General features: G+C 34.7%; 1 protein-coding gene across 1 annotated transcript in view; it reads left to right on the forward strand.

The window, feature by feature from the left end:
• Positions 1–1875: 1875 nt before the first annotated feature.
• Positions 1876–22990, forward strand: part of LOC128259145 (uncharacterized) — a 33129-nt gene continuing 12014 nt past the window's right edge. The window contains 2 exon segments of the mRNA XM_052991340.1: positions 1876–2072; positions 2188–2616. Coding sequence (XP_052847300.1) covers positions 1932–2072; positions 2188–2616 — 570 coding nt within the window. The 5' untranslated portion in view covers positions 1876–1931.

The following is a 22990-nucleotide window of genomic DNA, read 5'->3' on the forward strand; positions in this document are numbered from 1 at the left end:
CACCTTAGTGCTACAAGTTATTATCAAGGCACTAGTCACATTGTAATGACAGAGGAATTAATTAAATTTTTAAAATAACAAAATGTACAATAAAAGATGCAAAATTTAAGGTTAGCGTTTATTTTTATTTATACCAATAATTTTACTTTTGTTTTTATGTTTTGTATTATTTTTGCTATCAATTATGTAAGTTATGATTTATACGTTCGTTTTAAAAACTTCTAGGTAATTTTATATGCAGATATCTAAAATAAGTTTTTTTTTCGTATGATAATATTATTTTATATGCTGAATTTTTTTGAATTTATAATAAACATTTTATGTTGCTTTAATATTATCAAAGAAAGGGTCTGAAAAGTTTGTAATATTTGTAATGCTTGTAATTATAGTGTACTTTAAAATATAACAGATTTAAAATAGTTTTTTTTTATTTATTTAATATATTTGCTTGTTTATTTATTTTTTAAATACCAAACAATTTTGTTAAGTATTTTTAACTAATTTTTTTTTTAATTTTAAGAGAAATGCATGTTTTCTGGTTTTTAACTTATTATTAAAAATAAAACTGTTGGAAGTTGCTAAAATAGTTATAATTTATCAGGTTAGTAATAATCATAAACAGGTTCGTCACGGCAGTCTTTGGAGTTTTCGTTTAAAATGTTTGATTTATCGAAATTGTTAAGCTGTTTAGCATTTTTAAGAGCATCTCTTTGTTTTAAGTAAAACTTTGAGCATGCGCCATCGGGTTCGAAAGTGGGAAGAAGACTATTAAGGCGCTCTATGCGTGCATCGATGGCTGAGTCAAGCTTCGTACGCTGCTTATTGTATGCATTGAATTCAATTAGTGATTTTATTTTCCAGCTGACAAGCTTATTGTCCAATTTTAAAGCCATTCGAAGGCTGTCAAGCCAATCGGACAACTCCTGGTTATCACTGCATAACCGATCATATTTATTAAGGACGTCCTGAATATTTTCGTTTGTTTCTCTACCTAGTTTGGAAATGGGATCCTCGGTAGTAGTTGTATCCTGTACTGTGGATCCACAAATAACGCTCAGGAGTAAAAAGCTCAAAATCCAAATCACTTTCATTCTCGTTGGTGGTTGAAAACTTTTTCACTATTTGTTGAACCAAGCAGAGGGTTTTTATAGGTGTCGGCCATGGTAGTTTTTAATTAAGATAAGCCAAACAGGAAATGTCAAAAGTTGTACTTTATCGGCCACAAAGATATTGGTTCGTTAACATTGTTAACATTTCTTAAAGAAAGCAATACAGATAACAGTCTCTGGATTAAAATAACATTATCATTTAAGCTTTATGGCTTAGCAGATAATGTGCAATGATGCTTTGTATTTACATATGCATATATAAGTATGTATGTATATTTGTGGTACTGATAAGCCCTTCATTAAAAACCCAAAGCTCTGTACTATTATCTGTTCTTTCAGTTCTCTTCAACTGATCTCTCTTGTTTCATTTCACACTCTCTGATTATTCGAATAACCCACTGTTTGCGTGCTGTACAATCCACCGTTACACTTCGCTTATCAGTTGTCAACAGCCATAGATCCATGCACACTACTCTACACACCAAATTGTGGGGAATATGGATTCTAACTATTATTTTAAAGCATTTAATAGGGTATCTACTTAATAAGAGGGTATTCCAATTTTCACCGTAACTTAACCCATTATCAATAAACAACTCATAAAATACCAAATTATAGTTGATATTTTTAGATGGGTGATAGCGTATTAAGTCTGGTTAATAGGGTATTCCATCTTTCACCGTAACTGAACCCATTATTAATACCTTATCAGCTGCAGATGCTGTACGTTATGGGTTAAGTCGGACCCTCGCTCCGCTTGTCCACAAAATTCTCGGGCATGACGTGCATTTTTATGACACGGCACGCTCAAAGCTTTATAAAATGCTGTTTTTAAATTTAAGCAGAAAGAGATCCGCTGGTGGAATAATGAAGCTGTCCGGAGCAGCCTTCTCCGGATCCCACTTTGTCCGGGGCTTTTCAGTACGGGCTTTGCAATCGAAAGCGTGTGACACTTTGCGTCCGGTATGCGTTGTTCGTTGCTCTCCCTCCGGAAGCAAAATTAATTACAAAATATTTGTGCAGCTCATAATTTCATTTTGTGTGTGTGTGTTTGTGTGTTTATTTACTCAATTTGCAGGCGGCCACCACAGCGGGCACACCGAAAAAACCAGCAGAAACATCAACTGCAATATCCACTATATCAACGGCTGCCACGCCCCCTGGAAAGGCGACAACATCCGCCCCCACAGTGACGGAAATTGAGCAGCTGCAACAGGCACTAATCGAGAAGCAAACGCAACTATATGCTTTGGAATCGGCCTGTCTAAGGGAATCGGAACGGCAGGTGGAACTGGAGGATAGCGTAATAGCGTGGCAGGATAAATACGATCGACTCTACGAATCGCACAAGCGGGTTCAAAAGGTCAACCAGAGTCTGGAGGACAAGATGCTCAAGCTGGTGGATCGCAATGCCGGCGAAAGGGCGCAGTTGACCAGCGATGTGGCCACTTTAAGTGTGAGACTGGCCCAGGCCAACTTCAACATCGCCAAGCTGCAGAGGGAAATCGTGAGTACCAACCAGCAATATTATATTCCTAAATAATATCCACAATATCATTTAAATAACAGTTTTAGAAAGGTTAAGTAAGCTTAGGTTCTTAAAGATAATATTTATTTAATCGAATCTCTATGGCAAAAAGCACAAGCTTATTAAGTTTTTTTAGGAATAGACTTAAATTACATTTAACATATTCAACGTGTAGAAAAAAAATTAATTTTTTTTGTAAGAGAACACGTTTTTTAATTTTGTTATTTAAAATACAAGCCCAAAGCCACACAATCAAATTAAACATTTGCACGACAAAGGTCTTGAGTCACTTTAAATGCTTGTAGGAAGCTGTTAAAATATTCTCAAAGTTTCCTTATCTTCAACAGAAATCGTGAAACCTGTTGTCATTAAAGAAATTTTTGATGATTGCTCACAGATACTGAGAAATTATGAATTAAAAAGCTTTTAAAGCGCTTTAAAGTCGGATTGCTGGGGATGAATTATAAACTAATAAGCCGGTTAAAAGTCATTAAAATATTAAATGTTTTAATGGTAATTAGGCAGTAATATGTAATTTTAATAAATTTTTTATTTATTTATATTACACATTTGAGAGATTTGTTTAAGAACTTGATACTTTAGATGAAATATACAGGGGTTTTGACATAGAATTTGATACTTTGGATAGAAAATAGAGTCAGTTTTATTTGTTTGGTTTCTTTAATCGCCATACTATTTTTCTAATCTAATGGTTAATAAGAATATTAAACGTTCCATTAAAAGAAAAATTAACATTAAGTTTCTAAGATTTGTACGGAACAACTTTAAATTCGTTTATTTGAAGGTAATATATGTAGGCCAGTTTTATTTTGAGCAGTTATTTTAAATTGTGCCTTTATAATAACTATAAGATATATCAAGATTTTGAACTAATGATTTTTTGCTGAAAGCTACCTTTCTTTATTTAGAAAAGCCCTGACTTTCTCCACTTCGTTTGATGACAATTTTGCAATAGCAAAAACGCCGCAGCCCAAACAGCTTAGAGTAGATTTCCGATTTGGCCAAGTCCAAGTCCCAGTCTCGAACATAACGGCTGTCACAACCAGTTAAAGCCCCCGAAATCCCACACTTAACCCGGGATTTCGGTGCAACAAACTAATTGGCCGCCAAGTTCTGAGAGGAAACACAAACTCACTTAAGTCTGGCTCTGAATTTGGGGTGTTTTTCCATCGTTTTTTTTTTTTTTTTGTGTATTTTTGGTGGGAGTGGTATACCACTGGAACTTAAAGCTTTCTAGGGGAGAAGTCTAAACAAATGAAAGGCGGCAAAGCGTTAAAAACTCAGAGTTGCACTTCTACTTACGACAACTTTCTCAACCCCCTTGTGTAGTGTGGGAAAAACTAGAAAAGTTTTCCAATTCAGTTTTGTTTCTGCCATGCTGCGAAAAATACGGATATTTACTTGCAAAAAAAGTTTTCAATTAACGCAAAACAGTAAAAATGCACTTGCTATATATGGAGAAATTGGATGGGAAACCTTTCAACCGGAGGTGTCCTGCGGGTATCCTATGTTTTTCAGTTGGGGTGTTTGCCCAAAAGCGATAGACCATGTTGCAAACAATTAGTGGGACATTGGTCAAAGAGAATGCACCAAGAAAAAAAAAAAAAAAAGTTTAATATATTTATTAAACATGTGTCCATATATTATACTTTAATTTAAAATTTATAGAGTTAATACAAATTTATAAGTTAAGTTAAAGTCACTCGAAGTCACATTAGTAATTCAATTAAGTGTTAAATTTAAATGTTACGCTTATCACTTTACAGCACCCTTAGTACTTTTATTATAATTAGATTTTCAAATTTAATAAAGCCTGGTGATTTTAATACTTAAATACGAGCTCTTATAAATATAAAGTCCTTTCATATTTTAATACACAAAATTAGCCCTTTATAATCAATTATAATAAAAATAATTGAAATTGTATCAATACAATTTTACATTTTTAAATGAGTGAAAAGAGTTAGAGCTAGAATTGGCTTAAAATTTTGTTTGGCTGAACCAAAAATCTCTGTATATTTTCTGAATTGCAATATAACGTAATTCTTACAAAGTATTATAAAATTACTTTCTAGAGGTTTGATAAAAAAAATTTTAGCTTTTATAAATGCGATTTTAAGAGCAAGAAGAAAACTTTAAGCCAAATAAATTTTTTTTGTAAGTAAGAGATTTTACTTAATTTCTTTGCCTGCAACTTAAAGTCCAAAACTTTTCTAAATTGCAATATTACGTTTTTAAGTTTGAGTGCAAACAAACAAGGAGGTTGAAATTGAGGAGGTGCTACAGCTGCAACTGCTTTATTAACTTGTTTTTTGCATCTTTTGTTGTTTTCCTCTTCGCTTTTTTCGCCTTTTTTTCGCTTTTTTGCTGCTGCGTCGAGTGTTTGCGCAAATTAATACTTAAAAAGCATTTCCACCTCTTCAAAAGTTGCGCAGTTTCTGTTACGTTCCGCTTGACTTTGCTTTGTTTTTCTGTTGCCGTTTTGCTGTGCAGCGTTTTGTTTTATTTTTGTCCTGGCTTTTTCGTTGTGTTTTTCTCTAGGAGGCGCCTGCAAGTATGCAATGCTTTTTAAGCGGTTTTTGGAACCGCTTTCAAGGATCTAATGATGTTTTCAAGGGGTTTTGTCATACACAAGTGGCGAAGCCTGCATTTTGATTGCTGGGCGGCATCTGGAGTGGTGGTGAGCAATTTTATTGGTGATCAAAAATAATTGAGCTTTTGTTTTGAGTGTTTCAGAAATTGATGACAATTTGGAAGTAGTAAAAGCTTCAAGTTTAAAACTTAGGACCTTGCTTTAGAATATATCTTAGAAATAAAATTGACATGCATCAAAATATACAAGTTTATAAAAGACTGCGGAAATGTTTTTCAATAAACATAAGAGAAGAGATAACAATGGGTATGCGTAATATTTTTGAATGAAGTTGAATTTTTGTGTTTAAAATTTTAAAAGTAAATAATCTTGTTATTTTAATATTTTAATTACATTAATTAATCAATTATTTGAGTGTTTTAAATTTGTTGTCTTAAAAATTCCTCCAATTAATACAATTTTGTTTTGACATATGTTCATTTTATTTTATTAAGTGCCAAAAGCAAAGACACCACTGCGTATTAGTGCTAAAATTTAGGACCATCTTGATGAAATAATACTCAACCTGGTATACGAAAATTTAGCTTAAAATATTTACATAATAAATTTTAATAACATTTTTACGACTTGCTCCATGTGCAATTTAAAAGCTTTAAATCTTTATATTCATCTTCTAGGTAAGAGTATTTTACCCACCTTAATTCCCAGTTCCAGATCATTTTTTATTTTGCATTTTTTCGCCGTCTGTTTGCTTGAAAGTCTACGAATTTTTGAAGTGAACGAATCAGACGAGACAGAAATTCAGTTGGGGAGTTGTTTGGGTGGTGGCGAGTGAAAACAACAATGTCAATAACCTTTTTGCTAGTTTTTCGTTCAGTTGTTGGCCCATCTTTCTCACTACCTGCCACTTCCTAGCATTCCGGTTGATAAAAAATCAGCACTTGGTCATGGACTGTCGCTGCGTCACGTGCCTGAAATGCGGATCTCCCGATGCCATTTACCTTCAGGCTATCTACGTTTTCATCCCCTTTTCACCCCCGATTCATCCCCGTTTTCATACCTCCATTCACCCCCTGTCTGTTTTGGCCATGGTTCGTTAATCTGACAGTGGCTTTTTGCATGATAGCTCGGCATTTCCGTTGCAAAACACTTAGTCGCATACTCGCCCGATGCTACAGTTTCAGCTCCTGGTCCTGGCCCTTCATCAAACCCCCCTTACCGCCGCCCATGGATGTGTCCTGTAATCCTCGAAGGGCCATCATGCTTCATTGTTGGTGCCTGTTATTATTGTTTACCGCTCCTACGGTAAAATGCTGGCTGAAAAGCTGCAAGTACAGGCATTACAGAGGAAGAAATAGACAAATTGTGGTGTGATATAGTCTCTCATGTCATTAATATCATTGTTAGCTATCAATGCTTGACAAACAATATGAGAAAATTTGTTTGGATTGACACAACATATACAAACGCTCAAGTTTTTTAATTTCTTACCTTTATCATCGAGATAAAAACTTATAAGAACTGAGCTTATAATTAGTTTAAGACTAATACGGCTCGGAGGACCATAAGTAGAACAGGTTTGCAATATTAAATTAAATAAGGCAAAAAACCCCAAAGTTAAAGTCCCTGATTTCTGTTTGTGCATGGCACATTATGCTGTTTTCGTTTATGCTTTTAAGCCTGTCCCCTCCTGCTTTTAACTATCCATCTATCTCCCTGGCTTTTTGCTGCGGCTTGGTTCGAATATTTTAAATCGGCTGCCAGGAGGCAGAGACACTCAGAACATCAACAACAAACACAACAACAACGACAACCATTACTAGCCACGCCCTCCTTTTGTAATTCCCACTTGCATTAAATGCCGAGCAAATGTAAATATGCTCCGGGCCGTTCCCCTTCTCTTTCACACAGATGTGTTGGTCCCTTTCGCTCTTGGAGGGTCCCAATGCGTCACCTCCGTTGCAACTGGAGCAGATAAAATGCAGCAGGAGTTTTACGTGGCGAGCTATGAAACGATTCCCAATTCCCGTTGGCCTCATCTCTGCGTCACTCTCAATTCCCTGTCCCTTTGCCTCCGCCCTATAACCTCCTTTTCATTTTCCATCTCTGGGTTTCCCGGTTTTCCCTGTTTTCCCTGTTTTCCCTGTTTGCCCTGTTTGGTAATGACGCGCTTGTGGTTTGCCTTCTGGTCTGTCGGCTCTTCATGGCTCCTGTGCAGGACTTGGTGCTCTGGACCTCTGGCTAACGTGTGTGTAATTAATGTTTTCCACCTAAGACACTGACAAAAATTTTGGTAGCAAACACGACTTTCAAAGAAAAAATTAAGTATAATACACTTAATGCTCCACGTTGTGCGCCAAATTTGGAATGTCTCCTGCCTTATTATTACTCGACAATTCATTTTTGATTCATTAAGAAGGTTTAGTTAGATTAGACTTTTCTTTAAAAATAGAAAGGGATTTTTTTAGTTTTTAAATATATTGAATTAATATATTAGTTATATACAGTTATCTGGCTTTTTGTTAAGCAATAGCTTAAGGTAACCAAATATATATTTTAAAATCAATTTAATTTCATAAACTTTTTCTTGTTTAGTATCAGTTGTTAGTTATTTTCTCGCAGTATCCAGCTTCCCTTTGATTTTGCCCTGTTGCATGTTCCATTTTGTTGTCCAACAGACCGGTGCAACATGGCGTATAAGTGAAGGTATTGTAGGCCTTGTTTATCGGCTGATAAGCAAGACCCAAGAAAGTTGTATTGTCTAGCAATCCAGGGCCCTCGTCTTTTGCGTCTCCTTCGGCTTTTTGTGTGCGAGTGCGCCTAATTCCTTAAAAGTTATTTACATATTTGCCTAATGTGGCATCCCCACTAAGCACTCAGCCAGCCGGCTTATGTAGGTGGTTAGTTGGGTGTTTTAGGTGGTTTGGATGGTGGTGCTTTTTGTGGTTAAGTGCGTTGAGTTGGCTGCCGTTTGGCTTGCCAGTTGGCAGTTTGTTAGTGGGCTGGTTGAGATGAAATTGCTTTTTGGCCCCAAAAACCCAATCTGTCTGTGATTTAACCGACAATAAGCCGAATCAAATAATAGGAATTCCGGAGTGATTAAATTATCAAATGTTTTAAGTGGGTCCGCACAGTTGGTAATGAGATAGAGACCTAGCCTCAAGATATTTAATGAAATTTTGCAAAGGATTAGGCCAGATGGTTGAGAAAACGAAGAGCCGAAAGAACCAAGCTAATTTAATATTTAAGTACGAATTTGGTAAACTAATAGAGCATTATGAATTTAATTTGTGAAAGTCATTCAGTTGGTATCAAATTCCCAGTTGGAGTGCTTTATTTATGCACTGTAGTAAAATACTTTATTCGAATCTAAACCGGCTCTGAATTGTAATTAAATATTTATACAATCTGTTAGCTTTAATCGACATCTATTATTATTTTCATGTTAAAACATTTGGCACTGTCATGGTTTTTTTGTATTTTAAATGTTCAGTTTGAATTTCACAAAAGAGCGTGTAAAATATTTTGCAACACACTTGATCCCAGGGCCCCATAAAGAATATGCGAAAATCCGGCATTCAATCAACGGGCATCGCCGCTCTATAAATCCGCTGTACATATCCCCTATAATGCCCATAACTATCCGCTATCTACATACGCGAATGCTAAAAGTAAACAATTCAGAATTCCTTTCCACTTCATCCTGAGTATACTGCCCACAAACATTTTTCCAGCTCGTTTTGCGTGTTCGCTTTTTTTAATTTCCTCGCGCACACAATGGAAATGGCTCCGGGTGCATGTGAAATCCATGTGAAATGAACCAAAACAACGACAGTGGCAGTAGCAACACGACCGGAAAATATGCGGCCGAAATGCACGTTCTACGTGAAGTAAAACCGTAAACCGTAAAACACACGGAGCACCGCCGAAATGAAAGTTGAAACGCTCCGAAAACGGAAAACACAACCAGCACAAGCAAAACACAAAAAATGGGTTCATATTACAGCAATAACAGTGCGGAAAAATCAGAGCCGAGTTTTCCAGTCATGATAGGAATCCGTTTTGCCTTTGGCCCGGCGCACATAAAACCTAAATGCTGAAAAAAAAGGAACATAAGCGGTGGGCAGAAATTACCCAAAAAAAACAGACAGGTGCAAAAAGCAGAAGTTTGCCAAAAGGTGAAATTTTCTATGTAAATACAATGAAAGCCCCACGTTGAACGCCAAATTTTGGATGTCTCCTTGGCTTGTTATTACTCGACTATAAGTTCGTAGTAAGTATTTAAATTAATTCACTACGAAAGTATCGATTAGACATTTTTAACATATATATTTTTAAATAGGAAGGAGGCTTTTTGAATATGTACATACCTTTATGTTTCACAATGGTAAACTCAATATATGACAGTCATGATAGGAATCCGTTTTGCCCTTGGCTAAAAAAACACCATAAGCGGTGGGCAGAAATTACCCAAAAAACAGACAGGTGCAAAAAAAGAGAAGTTTGCCCAAAAGGTAAAATGGGAAGCACCCAAAAAAGACCAAAAAAAGGAGAAGGGAAGCCATAGACACACACTAAATAGCCAAGGCAACTGCCCAGGATGTGCAGGGTTACATTCGACCAAACTTTTCGGGCTATAAATGCCTATTCGGGCGAAGAAAACACAGAAACGGATCCGGCTATAGATACCCAAACAAAAAAAAGAGAAGAAGTGAGTTTGGGAATGGATAAATGATGGATTCTACCAAGCAGACAGATGGCTTGGATAAATTGCACACTTGTTCGGCAGACTCAGAGGTGCAAATATATAAAGATCAGCAAACAGATTAATGGACTCACAGGTGGATTGATGGATAAGGAAATTAGGAACAGATTAATAGTTAGTTAAATAGTTAATTGGAGTGAAAATATTCTGCAAAAATTGAAATCCAACACGAACAAATTATAATTAATAGAATATTTTAAAATATCTTATTGCCATATATTAAAATAAAAAAAAGAAAATTATTTAATTAGATTGCAAATAATATTTTCATATAAGACAAATCTAAAGGGTCTCATTAAATGAAATTTTTTCACAATAATTTACTGCACTTTTACTCAACCTTTTAAGGGCAAACAATAAATTTAAAAGTATTTATAGCCATGTATCTCAATTTACCTAAATATAAACGTTCTGCCCGCCTCAAACGCTTAACTTGAGCTCCCTCCCTTATTTTGTTTTTATAGTTGCTGAAATATTAGATTTATATATAAATATATATGTAATATCTCAGGAAAAGCGTTAAATCCCTCTCTTGTACCTTTTCTCTATTTCTGCCGTTTCCAACCATTTTCTTTTGGCCTTTTAAGTAGCAGACTGTTGCTCGTGCACCGCGTTTTTGGCCCAAATTGCGGCCTTATATTTTGAGCCTTTGTAACAAATCGATATTTTAAGCATTTTAATGTCTGCGCCAAACGCAAAATGTTGGCGCCAAGTTCCGAGTTCCTTTTTTTTTGTGTTCCCGGGGCTGAGAGTCCATGTCCGTAGCATGTCCATGTCCATGATTGTGGCGCCGTTTATATATAGTTTCCTACACTAAAAAATAAGTTGGATGAAAGCCAAGATATTGTTCTAAAAAAATTTTAATAAAGTAGTGAGTTTATAAGCTATTTTAAAATAAAAAAACAATTCCGATTTAATTTTCTTTTCCCTTATTAAATGTATATTGAATTTAATATATAATATGTAAAAATAATCAACAGAGAACTTTAAGTTTATAAATTTTTCGAGTTCTTAGAAAATATTTACTTTATGTTTTTGTTTTTTTATTTACATGCCGTTGTTTTTGGTTTCTGCTAGCCGTAATTTGATGTGGGTAGTAAGTTTATTTATCTATTTTTTCCGGTGTAATTTCATAGCTTTTTTAGCCTTAATTGAGCTTCAACCCTAGTGCCGACTACATGTGCACCTCATATTTTTTATGCAATTAGCCTTAATTCGGTGAATCAATCATGATAGCAGCTTTTCTTACTTTACTCAAGTTTGGTCTCTCATTTGTTTTTAGTGGCCGGAGTTCACATTTTAAACCTCTAATGCCGCCGGTTGTGCTACTATATTTAGTCGGATTGTATCTAACCGTGTATGCGTGTGTCTACATATGCTAGGGCTTTAGTTTTAAGAGCAATTTAAGCTGAAGTGGGTTGCTTTTGAACGGTTAGTGGGTGAAGTGGAATCGAGGGAGATTTGCATGCCAAAAGCAGAAAATGCTCAAGTGGCTGGAAAGATAAATTAATGTGGCAGGTAGAGAGGAAATGTTCAAGTATACTTTACATAAATGTGGCCAATTTTAGAGCTCAAGATGTTTGGCGAACGTTCATCTAGGGCGTGGGGGAAATTAAAAGCACCTTCTGATCCGGGCCAATTAAAGGGAACGTAAAGTGTAATTGGACAAGTGTGGTTTTATCAAAGTGGCAACGAAAGTATACCAAGAAATACTAAAGATTATTTATAAATTAATGAACCAATATCTATGATGTCTTCAAGTATAGTTAAAGGCTTAAAAAATGATGTTCTTATAATTAGGAAAACTCTATAGTTGGTTTGTTATGAAAACTCTAAGTTTGTTATAAAATTTCCCAAAGTCAATAATTAAAGGCTTAAGAAAGTTTCTTATATATTGAGAATGTTCCCATTTAAATGCAAGTTTTTAAAAGTGGAAAATTAGGAAATCTAAATCACTTACTTTGTTAGTTAGTCAAAGTAATTAAGTTCGGAATTATAAAGTCTTAAACAAAAATTAAAGGCTAAAAAAGTTCCAGTATATATATAGAAATTTTCCAATTACATGTTATCTTTTCAAAGTGGCACATTAAGTACTCCAAATAATTTTCCGCACTTAAACGCAAGGCTCTCATTACCTGTGCACAGACTTTTAGAACTTGCTATTCTCGCTTAAACTTTTAAACTTGTTCAAACTATTTCAAAGCCTTTAACTGTAACCCTCCAAATTTCTCATAACTCCATAAGCCTGAAATATATTTTTATTTGTTATTTCCTTACAACAGCACACACTGGCTTCGGTTAACAATGAAATCTGCACAATGCAAGGCGCCCAAAATTTTGGGTGTAAAATCTGTTAAGCAAACAAAATGCCAAAAATGAAAAAGGGCCAAATCAAAAGCTGGAAATACACACATGAATGTATATCATTGCATGTGCAGCTATATTCCAGGAATTACATGCAACTTTCATGAGGAGAGATGGTCCACGCCCACTTTGCCACCCATTTTCGTATGTGTCTGGATTTCTGGGTGGGGTTATGAGCAGCTCGGGAGTTATGCAATTTTCACTCCCAAGTTTTCACCCTCTGCCATTAATGTCAGTTCCAGTGTGGCCATGTGCACAAATGAGTTTTTGGTGCGGACCATTAGTTGGCAGCTTTTTAATTTGCTCGCTTTTTTTTCGTTTCTTGCTTCACCGGGGGAGAAGCGATTAAAGCAAAGTGTCAACTGTTGTTAGCATTCTCCTCCGTTTAAGCGAATGGATCTGTGGCTGATTGTCCTTCAAATTGAAATAACTAAATTGGTGCACAGGGAAACTGAAAAATTGGCAGAAAAAGCGCAGTAAAAGAGTTAATTTTAGGAAAATTAAAAGCATAACAATTAATTTAATATAAATATTTAAATATTAATTAATATAATATAAATAATAAATTGAAAATATTTATCTTAAAAATAAATAAAGGGACTAAAGTAATTAAAGTGACAAAATTCGTTTACAAATAATGTGACCAATCCCTATCGTTATTATCGATAGTATTATCGATTATTGCGTTTTGAATGAATAATCAATTTTAATTTTTACAAAATGCTTTTCAAAATTCTTTCAGCTGATTAATCAAATATCCCTATTTTTCATGGTAAATATGTAATTTAACAATTTATATTTGAATAACTGAACTGTTAATACATCATGAATACTTGAAACACAATAGATCTTTAGGCGGATTGGAGTTTTCCCATTAGTGAGCCCCAGCCCCGACCATTTGTCAAATCCGATGCGTACTATTTGCCATGTAACAACTTTGGAATGGGGGTCGTGACCCAGGGGAATGGGTTCGGGATTTGGATTTGGCTCCTCGAGAACTGGAGAACTGGTAGTTGTCGTGTCTCTGCACTTGATGTATGCATATCGAATTGCCCTTAGCGAACTGTAAGAGGAAACCTCCTCGACTGCGGCACGCAAATCAGCAATATATCATTGTGTCTGCCGGTGCTCCACTATCACCATCTCTTTCAAGTCAGCAAAGGCCGTCTCTTTCCTTTTGTTCTTCGCTAAGAGAAGGGCTTAAGTGGCATGCAAAAAATTCCCAACGTCTGTCCGTCAGTCAGTCAGTCAGTCAGTCAAAAGCCAAAAGACAAGTGCTGCATTACGGCGAAGTTTCCTTTGGCTTTTTATTCCTTCAGCCGGCTTTCCCCCGGCGTTTTTATCACTTTTGTTGTCTTTTAGTTTCTGATTAGTTTCCTTTGGCTCCGTGGGGTTATTTATTATCTGGCGCAAAGTGTGGCAATCATTTACATAAATCAATCTTGATGGCCTCTCGGCCGGCATCGCTCCATAGAATGTCCAAGCGGGTTAAAGTGCCAGTTCCGGTGCACTTAAAAAATAAAAGTAAGTGGTTTATAGGCCTGCACTAAATAGGGACAACTCTATGAACATTATAATTAGGTACAAAAAATGTATTATTATTTATTAATATTACTATTTATTATATTTAAAAAATACATTTTCTAAAATTAGTTTTCAAAAACTAGCCCAACACAGGAACTTTATAATATATACGTAATAAATGTTAGGACAATTCAGTTTTAAACGTATTCTCCCAACCGAAAATATTTGGCTTGGAGCATTAAACAATGTATTTTAAAAATAATTAAAAAAAATTAAGTTATTAATATTTTAACTTAATAATTATCTTCAAAGTTTAGTAGAACGGAATACTCCAATTTAAACTCTTTTAAACATTTGCAAATTAAAATTTGGAAAAATTACGAAAATATTTAGTACATTTTAAAAAAGACGGAAGCTTTGCAAACAAATTTCTTTAAAAAAATGAGTCGCCAATTTTAAACATTTTATGATTTTATGGTAAATGTAATTTTGCTTTTCTTCATTTTAATCCCTTACATTTTTGGTTTATTGCATTGGCAATCCGATTTTCCCTTCAAGTAAGCCTTACAATTTTTCCAAGAAGCTTTTGCAATCCCTTAAGTAATTGGAATTTATTAAAGTTTTTCTAGGCTCTTTCTTACTTTTCGTTTATATTCTTGTTTTTCGATTTTAATACCCAATCTTCTTTGCATTTCGTTTGTTCAATTCAATGTAAGCTGCTCTGCTTTTTGAAGTAATAGTATTCGGTTTTATTTGCCAACGCTACTTATACTTTTTGTATTTAAAACCATTGGGAGACGGACATTGCGCATACGACGCGTTGCACGTGCGTGTTGTAAAACAGTTCTTTCTTTCATTATATTGTATTTGTCCGTACTTTTTGTGTATTTCGCTTCTGCTGTAGTCATAAAACTTGTGCAACTGCACAAGATAGGGGAAAAATATCCAGCTTAACTTTGTTGTTTAGTGTAAAAGCTTTACAACTGGCTGTTGTTGTACGGTTGTTATTTGTTGGTTGCTCGGTCGCCTCTACTTTTACTTTGTGCACATTATCACTCTGCTCTGTGCTGCTTACCAGGGTGAAAACTTTGTTCGATCTTTTTCCCCGCAAAATGTGGAAAACGTGGAAAACCCCGAGAAAAAAACAAGAAAATTGTGAGCAAATAGTTTGCCTGCCACTTTAAGCACTTTGGCAACACATTTGAAACACCTTTGGTTGGTCTTTTAGCAACAACTGGCCTCCTATATATATATATATATATATATATTTATATATAACTCCCACTCTCTTTCAGTTTCTCCGCCCACTTTTTAAGGCTTCAAACTTTTAACCCCCAAAAATGGCCTTTTTTTGTGTGGTCCTCGTTTTTGGCATAGAATTTTCCGTGCACGAGTGTGTGAGCTATTTCATTTTTGGCCTTTTTTCAAGTGTTCGTGGCAGCCAGCTAAATAAATAAATTTGAAATAAATAATAAATAAATAGAGCAGCAACAAGGGGCAGTCAACCAGAAAGAGTTATGAATTTTGCCTTGCTAAACTGTCTTGGCTTGCTGAATTTGCCATAGATCAATAAGGCTTTCAGAAGGATTTTCGTTTGAAAGATTTGTTATTGTAGTGTGCTTATATTTTATAGAGGTTATCTAATTGTTCAGAATTTGTTGCTTTGTTCTTGAGATTTCAGTTTAATCATACATTAATTTGCAATAATTATATTATATATCAAATAATATAATATATATATATATAGATTAATTTAAGGAAAATGGAATGCAGATCTTTGTTATGAAATCTTTTAAATGTGATAACATATTATACATGTAAATTTAGCAGGGATGTAACATTCTTGAAAAGAGTTTCCTAACATTTGTCAAACTGTTGCTTTTGCTCCAACTTCCCCTCAGGACCTAAGCTATTCATTAGTTCGATCGGGGTTTCGTACCTTTCCGTTTGATTTATGGTTGCTTCCAAATTCACTCACTCACAGTCATCAATTTGGCTAAGTTATTCACACACGCCTCGAATCCTTTTCAGCCATCTCACCGTAGCCAAACACTCCACACTAATTGCAACTGCTTAACGTTGCTCTCACTAAAACACTCGGCGTCTATTTCCATTTCCACAGAGTTTTCTTTATTGCTTTCCATGCCACGCATTTTCACGAGGAGTTTTCCCCTTCTGTTTTTCCCCCTTCTGTTCGACACGCAAATAAATTTTCTTTTCCTGTGCAACTTTCGCTCCTGAAGTGACGAAACAAAAAAGCAACCACAACAAATCACATACAATGATGGTACAATGAAAACAAGTAGTAGTGGATGTAAAAATGGTAAATAAGTTTTAAATATAAATTATAATCATTGAATATAAATAATATTTTCATTACAGTCATATAGTTATACATTTTCTAAGAATTATTTTTATTATATAACAATTTAATTAAGTATATTGGTTGTTTTAGTACTTATTTATCATAATTATATTAAAGTCATATTATTTTACATATTTAAAAGTGATTTCCAATCTCCTGAGATTTCTGATAAATTTCTTTTAACATTTATTTATTTGGCTAAGACTTTAAATGAATTACATTTTGTTGTAACCCAATTTATATACAATATTTGAACTTGTTCTTTTTCCGTGTAAAGCGTACAATCTCTTTTCCTAACCCTGCAACACGTGCACGTATAAATGTAACAATGCGTATACTTAATCCCGGGTTTTCCTTCGGCATTTGTAATTACAGTGATTCCTTCCATTCTACTTATGCTATCATTTTTTTCTGGGTTTCACCCCTTCTCTTGGTGTAAATCATAATTTGTTGTGTTGCTTTCATTGCGAGGTTGCATTGTTTTTGACATTTGGCGCCAACTGGCTGCATGATTCATCGTGATATGTTTCCCCGGATTTTCCCCGGTTTTCCGCTGTTTCCCCCACTTATTTGACCATGCTCGGCTTGTTCTTTTCATCATTTCGCTCGTTTCGCTTACGCAATGTTGACGGCCTTTTATTTTTTTATACATGTCTGCCTTTCCTCTTGATTTTATTTCACATTTTGTATTTTTGTTTTTTGATTGAAACGCATTTTAATGGAAAATCTGTTTTTTATCGATCCGTCAATTTAATTTTGACGTTATTCCCACTTTTGTTTCTTTAAAGGGTATGTGAATTACTAAGGAGCAGATTGATTTTACGTAGTCTATAAACTTCCATGCAAAATGTATAACTTTTTTAAATTGTATGCGAAATTTGACAAATTTTTTATACATTTTTCTACAGATATGTTTTCTAGGCAAATTATGTATAACTTTTTTAAATTGTATGCGAAACTTATTTCATGGCTCCAACTTTATTCTTGGTAATATCGAACTAATTTAAAGAAATTTAATAAAACTTGTACTTTTTTTTTCAAGGACTACCTCATGGTTTGAAATAATGCTAATCAAGAGATCCATATAAATTAAGCAATTCATTTGGGTTGCCAAACTTTATTCTTGGTCATAGCACAGTCGTTGCCATTAACCTCACACTTTGTCCACCTTAACTGATTTGTGTGCCAATCCTGTCGTCCTGAATGAACATCCTGAATGTCCTTGGCTGCTGCTGCTTTATGGGCCAGCTGTCTTCGTCCTGTCATGCAAATATATTGTCCTTTTTAATTAAAACACAAGCCTCAAATTAGTGCACACACAATTTTCTTGACCTGAAACCGAAATAAGTTCTTCCCTTTCTCTCCATTTCATTTTTTTAATGAAGTCACTGGGTTGATGATGTTACAATATTTTGATTTTAGATTGAAAGATTTGATGCCCTTTTGGGGCTTTTGCTGATGAACACACGATGATTTTCCACATTTTTCAACCTGATTTGTGCCTTTTCTTGCCTAAATTAAGGGGACATTTTCCTTTTTATTTCGCCAGACACACTTCGACTCATATATAAACATTTCTTTCGCCCTCCTTGATGTGTTCCATGTGTAATTTTGCAGTCGCTCATTAAAAATAATTACATCTGCTTTTGGTAAGAAAAGGCAAAATATAAAAAAAGGCAGAAACGCAAACCCACAAAAAGAAAATAAAAGGAGGGTAAAAAGAGAAGGCAAACCAGGTGCAGAAATTCTGGTTTCTCACTTTCGTATTAATCAGACCTCTTGAAAAGGAAATTTAAATATTTAACAAACTGAATTTGCAGAAAAAAGTATTTCCTTTTTAGGAGTTTTGTAATTAAAAAAATAAAAATAATGTATATTGAGAACTAGATTTACAGCAAAAAACTTTAATTTGAAAAGCTTAAAATATTTAAAAACATATCAACAAATAAAACCTATCACAACAAAATTAAACTTCTTAAATTACTTACAAAATTTAAAAAAAAAAAACGCTTTAAAATGATTTATTTTTTAAATGAGAAAAAAATAATATATTAAATATTATCCTATCACTACAAAATGAGCATCTTAAGATTCTCTTAAGAATTACACAAAAGTATGCTTTAAATATTTTTTTCCAGTTTTGTGGGATAAATTAATATTAATATTACTCGCTCAACTGGTATTTAAATAAAACTGTTTTTAGATATATGAAAATTCAAAACCATTTTCGTTTTACTTAAATTGTGTGACTTGAGTTTCTCCTCAAAATACCCCTTTCTTCCTCTGTTTTGTGGTCGAAATTGTGATAAAGATATGCTTGCCAATATAAAGTCGTATAAATCAAGGACAAAAAGATTAGCCGTCATCTTTTGGGTTTGACATTCTGCGAGTCAAGAAGCTGGGTAACTTTGGCACTTCAGACCAAGTGGATCTTGGGTTTCGGACTTTCAAATCGAAGCAAAATAAAACATAAAACAGAAATTACAAAATACAAATGCAAACAGTGCATATATATTTATGGCCATTTTCATGATTGACCAAACAGAATGCGAGTGTGCGAGTGTTTGGATAAGGATATGTTTTGCGATGTGGAAATAGTGAGGGTGGCACTGGGATACAATAATGTACGACCATGTCCTTCTGTCATTCAGAACGTGCGTGATGAATAAATGATGCGCCCCCATACCAGTTTCAATGGTTTTGCTTTAGTTTCGTCTCTTTTCTTTACAAAAGCCAGTCGGATTTGGTATGGTTTATATGAAAAGGTACATTAACTTTGTGAATGGGAATGTGAAAAGTTCGCCACGAACGAATCAGGTTTAACTGTTGATATATGGGTATGTCTTATATTGCCATTGATTGCATTTCTCCGGAAGTTTCGGTGATAAAAGGAATTTATTTGGGGGTGTTATTGTATTTCAATACATTTTTATAGGTAACGTTCTTTATTCTATGGTTTATTCATTATATGAATAGGGGCTTAGATTTAGGTCTCAAATATACAGGTATATTTTTTAAATTTAAAAAATTTATATAAGAATTATAGCCGGAATTCAGTAAGAACTATAAACCGAACTTAGAATAATAAATAATTACAATTTCGTTTGTCAAACAATACTAGCATCTTATAAAATAGAAAATTAAGTAAAAACCTTAAATCAAAATTACAAAAAATAAATGGTTTTTGCCGTTTTAAATGTACCAGACAACAAAAACACACAAATTTTTTGTATTACACCTCATGATAAGCTTCTTACAAAATATAAAACAACGAGTCTAATGGCCCCTTGTCCATTAAAATCCCTCGTATGGATAAACGCCCATACCGATCATCTTAAGGGTATTCAGCCCTTCAGCCTTCATTATCTTTGTCCCTTTTAATGCTCGCCATGTGTTGCATAATATTTCACTGGCCGAGAAATAAAAATGTAAATTCTACAAATTTGCCACGCACAAGCGAGCATTAAACCCTTGCCACCGAACCGGCCAATCATCAGTGGGTCCTGATGCTTTTTTGGCCAATTTTATTTGCTTTTGGCAATGTTCAAAAGTCACCATGCCTGTCTCCATTTTGGGCATTGTGCAAATTCTGTGTATTTAATGCAGTGCCAAAATGTTTGACTTGGCCCCAACTCCATCCCCGTTTCAGTCCCAAAATGCCACTTGGCAATGTTTACGCTTATGCTAATTTTTGGGTCCATGTGTGCGAGTGTATTTATGGGGAAATGTTGACATTTCAGCATTTTCCTGTTGTTTGTGCAGAGCACATTTTGGGCACAACACTTGCAGCTCAGTTTTTTCCCTGATTGTACGGTTTTCGATTGTAGTTGGACTATATAGTCCTAGTTAAAATGGTGCGGAGGATGCACCTTCAGATTAATCACATAAATCCAAATGCCTAAACGCAGCCAAGCTCAAACTAATTGGGCGAATTCATAAGCAGCCGCTGCAAAACACTCAGAGAAATTGGTATACGTTATCAAAATACTTAATATTTTATACTTTCCTGAGTACTCTTTTTTATTAGTTTATTAATTTTATTTTATAGCATATATTTAAAGGCGTTCACGAAACTATAATATATAATTAGGATAAAATTTTTAATTTAAAGAGGTTTTGAAAAAAATGTTAACAATATAAATTTTAATTTTACACAAGACCTGATTCTTTATTGATATTAAATTAAGCCTAATTCTCAATTAAGATTTGTATTTTGAATAAACTTTATTTGTATTTAACATAAAACTTAAGTTTTAAGACATGAAATTTAAAAGCTTAAAAAACACATCGCATTCTATATTTTTAAAAGATTTTTCTGAGGCTTCAAATTCAATATTTCGATTTGCATTCTGTTCACAACGATTTTTAAGTGAATAAATTTTTGAGTATTTATATTAAAAATAAGTTATAAAAACGTTCTTATATGCGAGAAATTAAACATTTATAAAATAGAGAGTTTAAGATGAAATCTTCAAATTTTCTCGCAGTGAAGGACATCATCTCGACGCATCCTGCTGCACTAAATGTCCTGACATGAATGACATGCAGATTCACTTAGCTCAAATGCCTGTCTCCGTCTATCTGCCAGCAGACCATCAACCCACTGGTTGGTGCACTCTTCCCACTGAGCCACCCACTGAACCACCCACTGAACCACCCACTGAGCCACCCACTGAGCCACCCACTGAACCACCCACCCATCATCTAAAACCCTTCTACGTTGGCAGGGGCTTTTGAGCAACTAATTAGATTCAGCCGCCCCTGAGCCAAAACCCCTTTTGCACTAACTTAATTTACTATGCAATTCTCCTGCCCTTGTTGTTCTTGTTGTTGTTGTTAGTGTTGTTGTTGTCATCTGTGGAAATTAATTTTCTCATAATTTAGTTGACATTTGCATTTGGTTTGGATTTTGCAGTTGGTCGAACTTAAAGACAGCAAAACCGCATTCGCATTCGCAAAAAAAAAAACCTAAAAGTAAGCGTGGAAATGCAGAGAAAAATGTTAATTAGAGTTGGGAAATTACCGTGTTCTGTGGGAAAACTGTGCCACATAATTAACCATAATATTTGTGCACATGCATCGGTAGTTATGTGTTAACATAATTGTGTGTGTGTGTGGACCAGCGAGGCTTATTTGGCTGTGTGTTTGTGTGGAGCGGAAATCTCTCGTGGACCAAATGACACAAACAGTGCTCCAACTTGCTCTTCCGGGTGGCATTTTCCACCCCCAAACAAGTGGGAGGGTTAAATGTTTATGCGGGTCTAATCGGAACTTTGTGTGTGGTAGTTAACGGAGATGTAGGGCGAAAATTATGTCTGTAATGTTAATGACTAAAACATGTATAGAGCTTGTTTGTTTTTTGAAATGCTTTCAAGAAATAAGTGCATCAAAACCAAGCTGACAAACTAGCAACATACTTAAAAAATCGATCAATTACCTATAAATATCGTTTTAGAACCCAGCAACAAAATATGTTTATTTAACCGGGAAACTGGGAAACATTCAAGACTTTAGTAAAACTTTAAAACTCGATGTGCTATAAAAAGTCATAGTGTCGGCCAGTTAAACCCAATTTGATGTGAGCTTTAACCGAGGCTATAAACACTTAAATGGTTTATGACCACCCGCGACTGCATTTCGGGATGTTGCCTTGCAGTCCGTTATTTGATTTAACTAATTGCTCAGCCCCCCGAAAACTCGCAGTTATTTCAGTAATTTCCTCTGGTCCAATTTGATTGTTTTTCTCCCGGGTCATAACAAATTTATTATTCATTATGAAGCTGGCACCTCGTAGCTATTTGGCAATTTCGCATGCTATTCATAAACTGGCGCCCCTTGTCGTCTGTCAGCGCGTTTTATTGGCGAATCAAAAGGCCACCGCAAATGGCAAACTCACATGCATGTTTCCTCGTTTTTCCCGCCCATTTTCCCGCCCACTGTTCCTACTTTCTAGGAGCTCTGGTTTTCGCTTGCGGTCAGCTGTTGGTCAGCAAACAAGCGTGAAATTGCACCAAAGCCGTGACGGACTCTAAGCCACCGAAAAAAAAGAAGGGAACCAAAAAAAAAAAGAGTGTGCTGAAAAAACTGACAGGTAGCCACACAAACAGAGGGACAAAAGGCAATCAGACTTGCGGCCTACAAATGTGGTACGCCTTTCCTTTGCTTTCCGAGCATCCCAATCTCGTTTTTCCACGCTTTTCCTCTTTTTTATTGCCGGTTTTCTCCGCGCTGCAGCCGCAAAATATGCTATGAATTTTATGTCGCATACAATATAGAGGGTAAATTAATTAGAGCTACGGTTTAACACACACGAAAAGGGGGATGTTAAAAGGTTTTAAAAGAAAACGTTGTTAAAGTCCAAATTTTCAAAGATTGAAAAGTGCTCTAGAAATAGCAAATGACTATAAATCATTAAAAAAGAGGCAAAATAAAATTTCTTGAACGTTAAGGTAATAATTTGTATAAAAATTAGTAATTTATTGTATACTACAAAAGCATTCATAATACAAAAAGTTATAGCATCCATTTATTGTAAAATAATATATCAAAATACAAAAAACCTTACAAACTACTGACAAAAAAGTAGGCAATCATTTTTTTTCAAACAGCATAAATTATTTTAGCAAATGTATTAATTTATTATAAAGTGCCAAAAGCATTTATAATAAAACAAATGGGAATAATGCATCATAGTGAAAATAAACCAGTTTGCGGATACAAT

Source organism: Drosophila gunungcola (assembly GCF_025200985.1).
Source record: "Drosophila gunungcola strain Sukarami chromosome 3L unlocalized genomic scaffold, Dgunungcola_SK_2 000005F, whole genome shotgun sequence".
Classification (NCBI taxonomy): Eukaryota; Metazoa; Arthropoda; class Insecta; order Diptera; family Drosophilidae; genus Drosophila; species Drosophila gunungcola.